General features: G+C 51.8%; 2 protein-coding genes across 5 annotated transcripts; one reads left to right on the plus strand and one right to left on the minus strand.

Annotated features, from left to right (window-relative positions):
• Positions 1 to 1185: 1185 nt before the first annotated feature.
• Positions 1186 to 2735, minus strand: Fam167b (family with sequence similarity 167 member B). The gene is made up of 2 exons (XM_020163070.2): positions 2192 to 2735; positions 1186 to 1599 (listed from the first exon to the last, which is right to left on the minus strand). Exons 1-2 carry the CDS (start codon positions 2441 to 2443, stop codon positions 1369 to 1371), a joined length of 483 nt encoding a protein of 160 aa, XP_020018659.2. The 5' UTR covers positions 2444 to 2735; the 3' UTR covers positions 1186 to 1368.
• Positions 2736 to 4626: 1891 nt separating this feature from the next.
• On the plus strand, positions 4627 to 11885 carry LOC109685959 (myotubularin-related protein 9-like). 4 transcript variants are annotated; one of them, XR_012449994.1, is made up of 10 exons: positions 4627 to 5185; positions 5365 to 5473; positions 5701 to 5826; positions 5942 to 6115; positions 6580 to 6806; positions 8658 to 8819; positions 8988 to 9129; positions 9319 to 9539; positions 10724 to 10877; positions 11368 to 11498. XR_012449994.1 is itself a non-coding variant. In XM_074080690.1 (10 exons), exons 1-10 carry the CDS (start codon positions 5001 to 5003, stop codon positions 11708 to 11710), a joined length of 1557 nt encoding a protein of 518 aa, XP_073936791.1. In that variant the 5' UTR covers positions 4630 to 5000; the 3' UTR covers positions 11711 to 11885. The 4 variants fall into 4 exon arrangements, 3 of the variants coding, with proteins under 3 accessions (XP_073936791.1, XP_073936792.1, XP_020018674.2); XM_074080690.1 differs by lacking the exon at positions 10724 to 10877 and adding an exon at positions 11592 to 11885 and having other exon boundaries at positions 4630 to 5185; positions 9379 to 9539; positions 11368 to 11519; XM_074080691.1 differs by lacking the exon at positions 10724 to 10877 and adding an exon at positions 11592 to 11885 and having other exon boundaries at positions 4630 to 5185; positions 9382 to 9539; positions 11368 to 11519.
• Positions 11886 to 11930: the final 45 nt, after the last annotated feature.

Genomic DNA, 11930 nt, shown 5'->3' on the forward strand with positions numbered 1-11930 from the left:
GCCACGGAGCAGCAGGCAGACCAGGACATTTGCTGGGGTCAGGCTGAGGGTGGCGCCCATCATGGGCTAAGGGCCAGGTCACCAGTGATATAAGGAACTTTGGGTGGCCCCATCAGGCCCAAGAGCTAGGCCTTGACCCCACTGGGAGGAAAGTGCAAATGCGTCACCTTCTGAGCTACACTGAGTGAACAGGTGGGGGAGGGGAGCCCACAAGCATTGTTGGGGTTTGTGAAGTGGAAGCTGAAGCTGGGTGCACCTCAGCTGCAGAGGGAAGGGGGGACAGGAAATGGGTGGGGGGAAGAGGAAGCCTGAGTTGGAAAGTCAGACAAAGAGAGTAACACAGAAACAAAGGCTGAGAGACACAAAGCAAAAAAAAATCCTTCAGAGTGTCAGAGCCCAGTGATGTGACTCCAGGTCTGGTGCAGGGCCCAGTTGCCCTTGCCTGTCAACCTGAGAACTTCACAGTCCACCTCTGGGCCTCAGCCTGAGTGATAACACTGCCAGCGACAGAATGAGAACAAGAAGTAATACACTTATTGGGTGCTTACTGTGCAGAAGGCATATCCAGCTACCTGTGTAGTGAGAAGTAGCACCTATTTATTCATTCCTTCATTCCTTCATTCCTGGGCTCCTCATCCTGAAAGCTTAGTGTCTCCATTTTATTTTATTTTTATTTATTTATTTAATTATTTTTGTGGTATTGGGGCTTGAACTCAGAGCCTTCATCTTGAATCACTCCACCAGCCCTATTTTTGTGAAGAGTTTTTCAAGATAGGGTCTCCCAGAACTATTTGCCTGGGCTGGCTTTGAACCCTGATCCTCCTGATCTCTGCGCCTCCTGAGTAGTTAGGATTACAAGCGTGAGCCACCGGCGCCCATCAATATCTCCATTTTAGAGGTGAGATGTTCAGGGATTGACGAAGGATCTCCTCAACGTCTGGTAGATAGAAGTGGGGATACTGGCTTTGAACCCAGGACTACCAGATTCTGTATTCCTCAGCAGCCCAAGTTACCTAACTCATTTCCCTTGGGGGTGACTTAGGATCTTAAATTCTTTCCCATTTCCGATCTTGATAAGATGGAGAAAGCCGAGTTGAAGCTGTGGCTCCCTCAGTTCATCTCCACTCCCAACAGGGCCTTCTGTCCAGCAGTGGAATCCTGAATGAAGGACTGCAGAGACCTTGATGGATTGCAGAGGGCTTTTATTGAGGAGTTTGAGGGCGGGAGCTGCTCCCCTCTCCCTTTCCAGCTGGGGTTTTGTGCACTCATAACTCAGCTCTCGGAAACCTCAGTGTGCCCCTCCCCGCCCCCAGGCGCTGGCATCTCTGGGGCACAAGCACCCTTCCCTTCCCTCTTTTCAGGTGGCCCTCAGCAGAGGGTGAAGCGCCGGGCACTGATGTTCATGCGCGTGAGGCCCAGGTGCCGCAGCGGAGGGGCCAGGGCCTGGGCGGCCCCGGGCTCGAGCTCCAGCTCCAATTCGGCCTCGTCCAGCAGTTCTTGGTGCAGGTGACAGGCTTGGTCCACTTTCAGTCGGTGCAGCTGGGCCCGCAGCCGCAGCAGTTGCCCTGCCAGCTGCCGGTCCTGAGCCTGCATCTCCCGCTGCGGCCGAGAGGGGGCGTGAGTCTGCTGGACCGGCCCCCAGCCTCACTGGTCTTTGTTCCCTTTGGTCAGTACTCTGGACCGTTGCACCCTGGCTGGGTCCCTAGCCCCTTCTCACCCAGCTTCAACCCTCCCTTATCGCTCAAATCTTATTCCACATTGATGATTCTCAAACCAAACTAAGGAGCTACTAAGCAAATGTAGGTGCCTGGGGCCATCCTGGATCAACCAGGCAGAATCTCCAAGTTCGCACGTGTTAGGTTGACAGTTAATATTCCATACTCCTTTCCTGACAGATTCTGCCTGGCACCAAGTGCTCCACTGTATCTCTTAGGTATAGCAATTCCCTGAGTGGTTCCCCAAAGACTCTGTCACCAGTGCCTCAGGAACACAGGGTCAGTAGATGGGATGGAATCCTTCTTTGGCAACATCCCTGAATAAAACACTGGCTCCTTCACCCCAGGACATGGGAGTGAGCAGTTAATGGAGGGGGGTAATCCATTCTCATCCCCTCCCCACACCCATGAACTTGGGTCCTAAAGAGGACTGACTTAAAGGCCATGTACAAGGCTGTCCACCCCTCCAGACTCACCAACTCCTGTCGGAGCCACTCAAGTGCAGAATCCATTGAGTTGAAGCCGCAGATGGCCCCAGGTCCCCCTGGCCCAGGTCTAGCTTGGGCCCTTTGCCAGGCCTGGCTCTGGACCCTAGCTGTCCACTCCAGATATGAGGGCCGCCGTGTCTGCAGATGTAGCTTGGCCGTCAGTGCCTTCACAGAGTCCAGACTCTCCTCTTCCTCCTCCTCCTCACCCACTGCCTGGAATTTCAGTGGCCCCAGGGACATGGTGGTTTTGAAGTGAGTGATAGAGCAGGGCTGCTACTTTGGGATGTAGGAAGGCTGGTAATGTAGCCTGGGGAGAGGTGGCAGAAGCTGAGGATGAAAAGAATGTGCCAGAGAGTGTGTAATGTTGAGTGTTCAAGGCGGAGTTAGGGAGGCTGAGTGTGCCAGGGTGGGTGAGCAGATGGGTATGTGTGGCTAAGTGAGCAAGGGCTGGAATTTTCCTGGACTGCTAACCGGGGGCCACGTGATGCCCATCCGGATGGGGGCAGGAGGAGCCCCGCTCTTCTGGCCCTTTGGATGAATTTTATTGTCTGCCCAGAAGTAGGCTCCCAGTTCCCAGAAAGGAAGTTGATCCAGGATAAGAAAAGCATCATCCACACAGGTCTTGGCGTTCTTCCCCAGACTTATCAAGGAAGGTGGGACGGGAGGAGGCTGAGGCTGACTAGCCCACCTATCCTTCTTCATGGCACTAGCCCTTCAGCAAAGGTCTAGGGTTCAGAAGGCTGGCCTGGGAGTTAGGAACCTGGGCTCCGGTGCTGGTTCAATGAGACTTTGGGCAAGCCACTCACTCTGCCTAAGCCTCTGTTGGGACAGGTCAATGATTTCAAGTTAATTTACTCTATGGGGCTTTAGGTTCCCTTGAAAATCACTGAAGAGCTGTCTACAGAGGAAGGGCAAAACTGTGGATGGGCTCCTAGACCTCCCTTTCCCTGCCCTTCCCAGGGTTTCAACCAGAGCAGTTTTCTTTATTAAATTTTGTATTGGAATTAACATATAGCTGGCAGAAGTGGTACAGCACCTGCCTAGTAAATGTGAGGCCCTAAGTTCAAACCCCAGTGCCACCAAAAAAAGAAAAAAAGAAATATAACATATATCTGTACAGAAAAATGTACAGGTCCGAAGTTCAGATTGATGAATTCTCCTAAACTGAACACATATATTTAACCAGCTCCCAGATCAGGCAAGACTACTACACACACCAAGAAACCCCAGTGCTTCTGGCTTACTACTTTTCTCGTAGGACTAACTCTACCTTCATTTCTTCCTTTCTTCCCATGCTGTACAAATCCAGGGACTTGGGCACGCTAGACAAGCGTTCTATCACTGAGTTAGATCCTAGCTCTAGAATCGCCTGAAAAGCTGGCTAAGTCAGATTGCTGGGTCCCATCCCCAGAATTTCAGATTCAGTATACATGGGGTGGGGCCTGATAATTTGCATGTCTATCAAATTCCCATCCCAGTTGCTGCTTCTGGTCAGGAATTTCATGTCTGGTTTCTTTCATAGAACAGTTCCTTTTTTTTGAGTCAGAGTTGGTCTCACTTTGTAGTCCAGGCTGGCCTCTAACTTGCTATCCTCCTGCCTCAGTCTCCCAAGTGTTGTTATTACAGATGTAGGACACCATATTTGGTGAAGAATTCCAATTTTATGCTTATATAATGGGGGTCCACCTATGATTTCACTTTATTCACTTGAAAAAAAGGCTCAAGTATGGAGGCTAAGAAATTATTTTGGTTTTTTTTTTTTTGGTGGGACTTGAGTTTGAACTCAGGGCTTTACGCTTTTTGAGACATACTTCTAGTCCATTTTGCTCTGGTTATTTTGGAGATGTGGTCTCTCGAACTATTTGCCAGCCTTGAACTGTAATCCTCCAGATCTCAGTCTCCCAAGTAGCTAGTATTACAGGCGTGAGCCACCAGTGTATGGCTGGAAATTCTTCTTCTTAATGAGGCTCAGCACATGTAGGCAGCAGTAAGAAATAAAATAATACATAGATGGGTGGACAGATGGGATGGATGAGTCCTGCAGCGTATCAGTTTAGTCTCCTAATTTTAGCTGTTTAAGTGTGTCTCTTGCCAGACTAAAAACCCCGTGAGAAGACAGTTCCTCCTCAGTTATTCTTGACCAACACCACACACATAGCTTAGTTTACTGCATCGGCAATATGTGCTTGGTGAAAGGATGGAGGGATAGGGGATGGGTTCCTCTCCTTTGGGCAGGACACAGACAGAATGGCCTGGGTGCCCACAGGCAGGACTTCCAGCTGTGGAGGGGAGGGGCACCAGCTACACAGCTGCTTCAATTTAAGGTGGACCAAGGGATTTTCCCCACCCAAGCTTCAGACCTATGGTAGGAAATAGGCAGTTCCCAGTTTCACACCCACACTTCCCAGCCCATCTACCAGGGTACAGGGGAAGAGATGGTTATTTTTCTTTCTTTTTAAGTCAGCAGGAGTGCCAACACCCCAGATTTTTTTTTCTTTTTTTAAATCCGGTGCCTCTTGAGACCCAGGCACGAGATTAAAGGCAAGAGTATTCTCCCCATTTCACAGATGATAAAATTGAGGTTTCCTTAACAGATTCTGGCCGGGGTCCTCCCTAAATGATACTGACAATAGGAAGAGAAAGTGTGAAACTGTATGCTCCCTTCCTCTGAGGGACCTCCTTAACAGCTGTTCTACCGGAGTCTTCAGCTGCCCAGCCAGTTCCTGTCCCTTTGGGATCCCGCGCTAGCCCCGCCTGAAGCTACCAAAGTAGGTCCTGCTGGGCCCCTGCTGTTAGAATGGAGTTCTCTGAGCTGATCCGTACCAACCGGGCCCAAGCCGAGCTCCTCCAGGGCCCGGAGGCGCCCCCACTGCGCGGCACTTTGTGCGTCACGGGCCACCACCTGTTGCTGTCGCCAGCGCCCCAGTCGACTCCGGACCTGTGGCTGCTGCTGTTGCGCTGTGTCGACTCCATCGAGAAGCGGTGAGACGTGGCGGGGACGTCCCCCAAACTGGGGAGCGCGCGACTCCGCAGAGCGAGGGGAGAAGGGCCAGCTCAGTTGGAGCAGGCGGACTCTATTAGGTCCAATCGTATGAAACTTGTTTCCCTACTCTGCCAGGGGGCGGGGGACACTGAGCCTGGGTGCGTCTGTCCATCCCCAGGGTCGCAGGTGACTCGGGCACTATCACCTTGCGCTGTAAAGACCTGAGAGTGCTGCAGCTGGACATAGAGGGCGTGGAAGCGACGCTGGACATCGCCCGCTCAATCGAGGTATGCCAGGGGCGTCTCCGAGACCCTTAAATTACCCCTATTCCGTATAGGGGTGGGGGAGTAAAAAGGGACTATTTTGCACAAGGGCTCCGTTTTCAGTGTTATTCCGGAGCATAACTAAATGGCGCCAGGATGCAGGGTGTCCTGGTGGGAGCTAAGGAAGAGTTGGAGTGAGCGCGAGGGAAACGATTTCGATCTTTGTCAGAGCCCCTGACTTCCTTCCCCAGGCGCTGTCATCCCTGGAGTCGGTCATCACCTCCTTTCCGTTCTTCTACCGTCCCAGGGGCCTGAGATTGGGCGACGCCTGGCACTTCCACCCGCCCGAACGCTACTTCAAGCGAGTAGCTCGCGAGGTGGGCGCGGTCATGAGGGCCTGGGGATGAGGAAGGGCTAGGTCTGGCAGGGGCATGGGAACAAAACACTCATTGGGTGCCCTACACTTGGCCTTTGTCCCTCTCTGCGCCGCAGACCAACGCGTGGCGGCTGAGCGAAGTGAACCAGGACTTCAGCTTGTGTCCCAGTTACCCCCGAGTGGTGATCGTGCCTCGCGCGGTGGACGACACCGCCCTTGCGCGCAGCGCCCGCTTCCGCCAGGGAGGCCGCTTCCCAGTGCTCAGCTACCACCACGCTCGCAGCGGAACCGTGAGCTCGCCCCTCCCTAGGCTCCGCCCCTGGGGATCTTCCAGGCCATTTTCTGCCCTGGCCCGGCCAATTCGCGCCAGATTGTGGCCTGGCTCCTTCTCCACTCTGGCCCCGCCCAACCCTGCCTCGGATAAGCCCCGCCTTCTCTGCTCACTAGGCCCTTCACCCACTCTGGCCCCGCCCCTTCCACGTTTCTGGGTCTCACCTTTCTCTGGCTCCGCCCAGGTCCCTTGATATTTAGTGCCTGGAAACTTAAGTCTCTTCTTTGTCAAGCCATTGCCCATCAGCGGTCTACTTACTTATGGGGTCCTTCTCCCACCCGGCCACAGCCCTCTCAGACCGGGTCTCCAAAGCCTGGCAAATTCTGCCCCTAAAGCCCCTGAGCTCCAGTCCGCCCTTCCTGGCTCCAGCCTAGGGCCTTCCTGAGCTTAGTCTCTGAACACGGGATGGATTACTGTCTGCAGGTTCTGCTCCGCTCCAGCCAACCCCTGACTGGTCCCCAGAAGAGGCGCTGCGCTGAGGATGAGGAGCTGCTTCGAGCTGTGCTGGCTGGGGTTTGCCCTGGGGCCCGGGGTTTCATTGTGGACATGCGTTCGGCCCAGGCCGCTAAACAAGCCCGCATGACTGGGGGGGGCACAGAGGCTAAGGCTGCCTACCCTGGCTGGAAGCGGCTGCATCGTCCCCTGGAGAGGTAGGGGACCTTGCATCTTCTCCCAAGCTTGTTCCTGCAGGATTCTTCATGGATGTGGGGTTGGGGGTGAGGGGCGAGGGGGCTTCTCCCAGGACCCTCAAAGACTGTTAGGTTTTTCTGGCGTCCATCACACCAGCTGACCCATCCCCTCTTGGACCCCCAAATGAGAGCTCATCACTAAGTACCCCAACTCTGCCTGAAAAGAAAAAGCGCCTCTTTACCTAAAACAGAAATTGGTCTTCCTAAAACAACCCCCCCACACACACACATACACACACACTACCCTGAAGGCTGTGCCTGTGTAGATGTCTATTTCTGTGCCTCCAGGTGATGGTAGTGCCAAGAAGAGGTCCTGAGAGAGGTTTCATGCTTTGAGGAGAGTAAATTGCTTCCCTATCCAAAATATGATTGAGTGCAGAGTCTGCCATGGTGACCAGCCCAGATTAACAGAACTCAGCAGTAATTGGGCATTTGGAACTCAGTGAGATAAGCAACAACACAGAGGAACCACCCTCTTTTAGTAATATGAGAGAGGTTTCCTGAGAATAGGATGCTTTTGAGAACAGGATGCTTCACTGAGAACTGAAAGAGGAGGAGGAGTTCATGAGAAGGAGGGAGAAAGGCATTCCAGGGGAAGGGAGCTGCAGGTGTGGGAACAGGGAAAGCCTGGTCATTTGTCCTGCTGGAGAACAGCAAACACTTCAGGGTGGTAGACAGAGTATGAAGTGGGAATACGGAGATGAGACTAAAGGGAGGATGGGGGCAGAGCAAAGTCTTGTAACTTTATACTAAAGGCAGTAGGGAGTCACCGAAGGTGTTGAACAGGGCTGAAGTATCTCCATTAGGGCTGGAGAAGTGGCTCAAGTGGTAGAGCGCCTGTCTAGCAAGCTGAGGCCCTGAGTTCAAACCCCAGTACCATTAAAAAAAAAAGTCTCCTTTAGATCTTCTGGGAATCACTGGTGACCTGAGCGGTTTCTGGGAGGCAGGAACAGATGCAGAATCACAAGAGTATTGTTTCTCACATCAGACAGGGGCTCTCCAGGGAGTAACTTGTTCCCATCAGAGTAGGGTATTTCAAGGGTAATTAGAGGTTTTCCAGGGCATTGTATTTTCCCAGAGGGCAATGTGACCCCTCCCTAGGTAATGCTGTGCCCCTCCCAATAGACTAGGTCTCCTCAAATGATCTTTGGTGTCCCTATCAGACTTGGGAGTCCTTAAGGATACTGAAATCATTTCCATTAGATTAGGGTTCTTTTTTTATGGTGGAACTGGGGTTTGAACTCAGGGCTTTATTCTTCCAAAGCAGGTGCTCAGGACTGGAGCTGTGATTCAAATGATACAGTGCCTGCTTTGCAAGCGTGAAGCCCTGAGTTCAAACCCCAGTCCCACAAAAGAAAAAACAAAAACAAAACAACCAAAGCAGGTGCTCTACTGCTTAAGCCACACCTCCAGTTCATGCTTTGGGTTTATTTACTTATTTTGTGGTACTGGGGATTGAACCCATGGCCTTGCACTTGCTGGACAAGCATTCTGCCATTGAGTTACAACCCTAGCCCCATGCTCTGGTTATTTTGGAGACTGGGTCTCACTAAGTATTTGCCCAGGCTGGTCTCAAACTGCAGTCCTCCTGTTCTCAGCCTCCCAAGTAGGTAGAATTACAGGTATGAGCTACTGGTGCCCCCCCAGCAGATTAGAATCAGTGGATTCTATGCCTCATGAGACTGGGCTCACCAAAGGGACCTGTGTCCCTCTTACAGATGGACTCCTCAGAGGAATATATTACCCACTTCCAGGTTGGGCTCACCAAGAGCTTGGGCTGGGGAAAGAATAACCAGATTCCCATTTGCCTAGGGGGCGGTCCCTCCAGGAGAGCTTCATGCGCCTGGTGGAGGCCTGTGGGGACACAGAACAAAGCATGGACCGCTGGCTTAGTCGGCTAGAGGGATGCCGTTGGCTGGCACATGTGAAGGAGGCACTGAGCACTGCCTGCCTGGCAGCACAGGGCATGGAGAGGTAAGTTTCCTATCCTATGAGAATGGGGTAGGATGGACAGGGCCCTCAACCCTGGCACAAAACCATGACTCAGTAAGCAAATAGTCTAGAACTGGGCCCATTCTATTCCTGGCCTGGACACTCAGGTAGAAAAGGAGTTGCCACTGTTGATGAGCCCTGGGCCCACAGGGAAGGAGCCTGCATCTTGGTACATGGGGCTGAAGGCACAGATAGCACCCTGCTTGTGACTTCGCTGGCTCAACTCATCCTGGACCCCACAAGCCGGACAATGATTGGATTCCAGGAACTGGTGGAGCGGGAGTGGATTCAGGTAGGTGGCCACCCAGCCCCAGCCCTGTGTCTCCATCCAGAAATTTTTTCTTCCTGGTGCCCATTACCTGCCCTTTCCTAGGGCTGGAGGTGTGGTTCAAGTGGCAGAGTGCCTGCCACTAACAGTAGGCTAAGGGCCCTGAATTCAAAACCCAGTGCTGCCAAAAAACAAACTCTGCCCCCTCCCCAGGCTGGTCACCCTTTCCAGATGCGCTGTGCCCACTCTGCCTTCTCCCACGCTCGCCCCAAGCAGGAGGCACCCACCTTTCTCCTCTTCCTGGACTGCGTGTGGCAGCTGGGCCATCAGTTCCCACTGTCACTGGAGTTTGGGGAGGGACTGCTGTTGGCACTATTTGAGCACGCCTATGCTTCCCCTTTTGGCACCTTCCTGTGCAACAGCGAGAAGGAAAGGTGAGCTAATGGGGTATCGTGGGGGGACAAGGGCAGGCACAGGGAAGGGGCAGATACCTGCATCAGCACCTCACTTCTTTAGAAACCATCTTTTCCTTCCAATGAATTTCTTTTAGGAAAACTGTCCTCCCTTGCCTTCCTTCCAATCTCATAAGACTGAAGGGGGAAGTTGCTGCAAAATAAATGCTTTCTGGGGGCTCTCTACCACTTTGCAAGGTTAATCCTATTGGAGCACTAGAAATTGAAAGTGAAGTTAAATTACTTGTGCTCAAATTTCAACTCCACCACTCGCTTGCTTTGGGTTTTTTTTTTTTTGCTGGTATGGGGTTTGAACTCAGGGCCTCACACTTGCCAGGGAGGTCTACCACTTGAGCCACTCTGCCAGCCCCTTTTTGTGTTGAGTATTTTTGAGATAGGATCTCAAGAACTATTTGCTGGCTTGGAACCATGATCCTCCTGATCTCTGCCTCCTGAGTAGCTAAAATTACAGGTGTGAACCACTGGCGCCAGGTCTTTGTTTTTGTGAAGCAAGATCTATGTAGCCCTGGCTGGTCATGAACTCTCTATCCTCCTGCCTCAACCTCTGGAGTGCTGGGGTCATATTCATGAGTTTAAAAATCTATTATTTTAAAATTGAAATATTTCTTTCTTTGAGACAAGATCTCACTATGTAGCCCAGGCTGGCACCATCCTCCTGCATCAACCTCCCAAGTGCTAGGATCACAGCGTGTGCCATCACATCCAGCCCATCAGTTTTTAACTTTTTTTTTTTTGGTGGTTCTGGGGTTTGAACTCAGGGCCTTGCACTTGCTAGGCAGGGGCTCTACCACTTGAGCCAAGGCCCCAGCCCCAGCCCATCATTTTTTTTAAAAAGCAACTCACTGGTCTGGACCTATCATATTCATACTGGGCCTGTTCCCACTTTCTCAATTTGGCTCATGCATTTCTCCCTCAAGTGTTTACATGAGTTAGCTTTCTGTTACTATAATAAAATACCTAGGATCATCAATTTGTAAAAGGCTTATTTTGGTTCAGTTTTGAGGTTTCAGTCTATGATCCATTGACGCCATTGCTACTGAGCCCATGGCAAAGCAGTGGGAAGTATATGGTAAGCAAAGCCACTCATGGGTGGGTCTCAAAACAGAGAAGAGGAAGAGGCTAGGATCTTCACTGTCCCTTTCCAGGGTATGTCTCCAGTGACTTGAAGAAAACCTCCTAGGCCTCACCTCTTAAAGTTCTCACCACCTCCCAAAAGCACCAAGCTGGGGACCTAGCCTTTAACACACGGGCCTTTGGAGAACATTCCAGATCCATAAAACACATGTCTTTGCACCCCTGGTGAATGTTTCCTGAGACTCAGCGCAAAACAGCACACTTTTTTTTTGTGTGTGGTACTGGGGCTTGAGCTCAGGGCCTTGACTTTGAGCCACTCTGCCAGCCTTTTGTGAAGGGTTTTTTTCAAGATAGGGTCTCCAGGACTATTTGCCCAGGCCGGCTTTGAACTGTGATCCTGCTGATCTCTGCCTCCTGAGTAGCTAGGATTACAATCGTAAGCCAATGACGCCCAGCAACAGCCCATTCTTAATGAGTCTTCCCTGATACTTCGACAAAGCTAAATTGGCTTCCCCCTCTGAACAGAACTGAGTAAGGAATAGGACTGTCTTTTTCCTGTTTTATTTTAGTGCTCAGTACAAGAACTAACTGGCAAGAATGTTTGCAAGAAAAAAGATGTTTGCCCAAGATGTTTGGGGCTCCCTCCCTCCCTCCCCACCCCAAATCCCAGAGGGCATGGCTGGGGCTGGAAATTCATCCCCTTACTCCCTTACAGGTGCCTCTGTGAAGTGAGGACTCGAACACACTCGCTGTGGTCTGGGCTCAACCAGCTGAAAGAGCAACGAAAACTTCGAAACCCACTCTACGTCCTCAATCCCTTGGCCATCTGGCCCTCTGTGGAGCCCCAGAGCCTTCGGCTGTGGCAAGGTGACCCTCCCCACCTCCCCTGGGGAGATATCTCCTCTGCTCAGATTCCTTACCTGTCTTCTTCCTCCTCAGGTCTGTTTCTGCGCTGGACCCGCCCACCTGAGCCTTCAGAAGTAGCATGGGAGAGGGTGTGGCAAATAGTGACAGAAAGGGAGAACACAGAAGACTCTCAGTCAACAGCTTCAGCGTGAGCTCCTACCTTAAGTGCTGGTTTCTTTAATAGCAGCTGAGGCTCTTCCAGGCCCCTCAGGACCTTTGACCTTGATGTAGGGTACCTGCAACCTAGGCTAGCCCAGAATACTGAAGTTCTTTGAAGTGTGTGAATTGTAGGGAGAAGGCCTAAATAATAAAGGTATCTACAACTGGCATCAGCTTGCTGAAGTATCAGTGAGGAGGGAAAACGATGAGACA

The sequence above is a fragment of the Castor canadensis genome, chromosome 7 (genome assembly GCF_047511655.1).
Source record: "Castor canadensis chromosome 7, mCasCan1.hap1v2, whole genome shotgun sequence".
Taxonomy (NCBI): domain Eukaryota; kingdom Metazoa; phylum Chordata; class Mammalia; order Rodentia; family Castoridae; genus Castor; species Castor canadensis.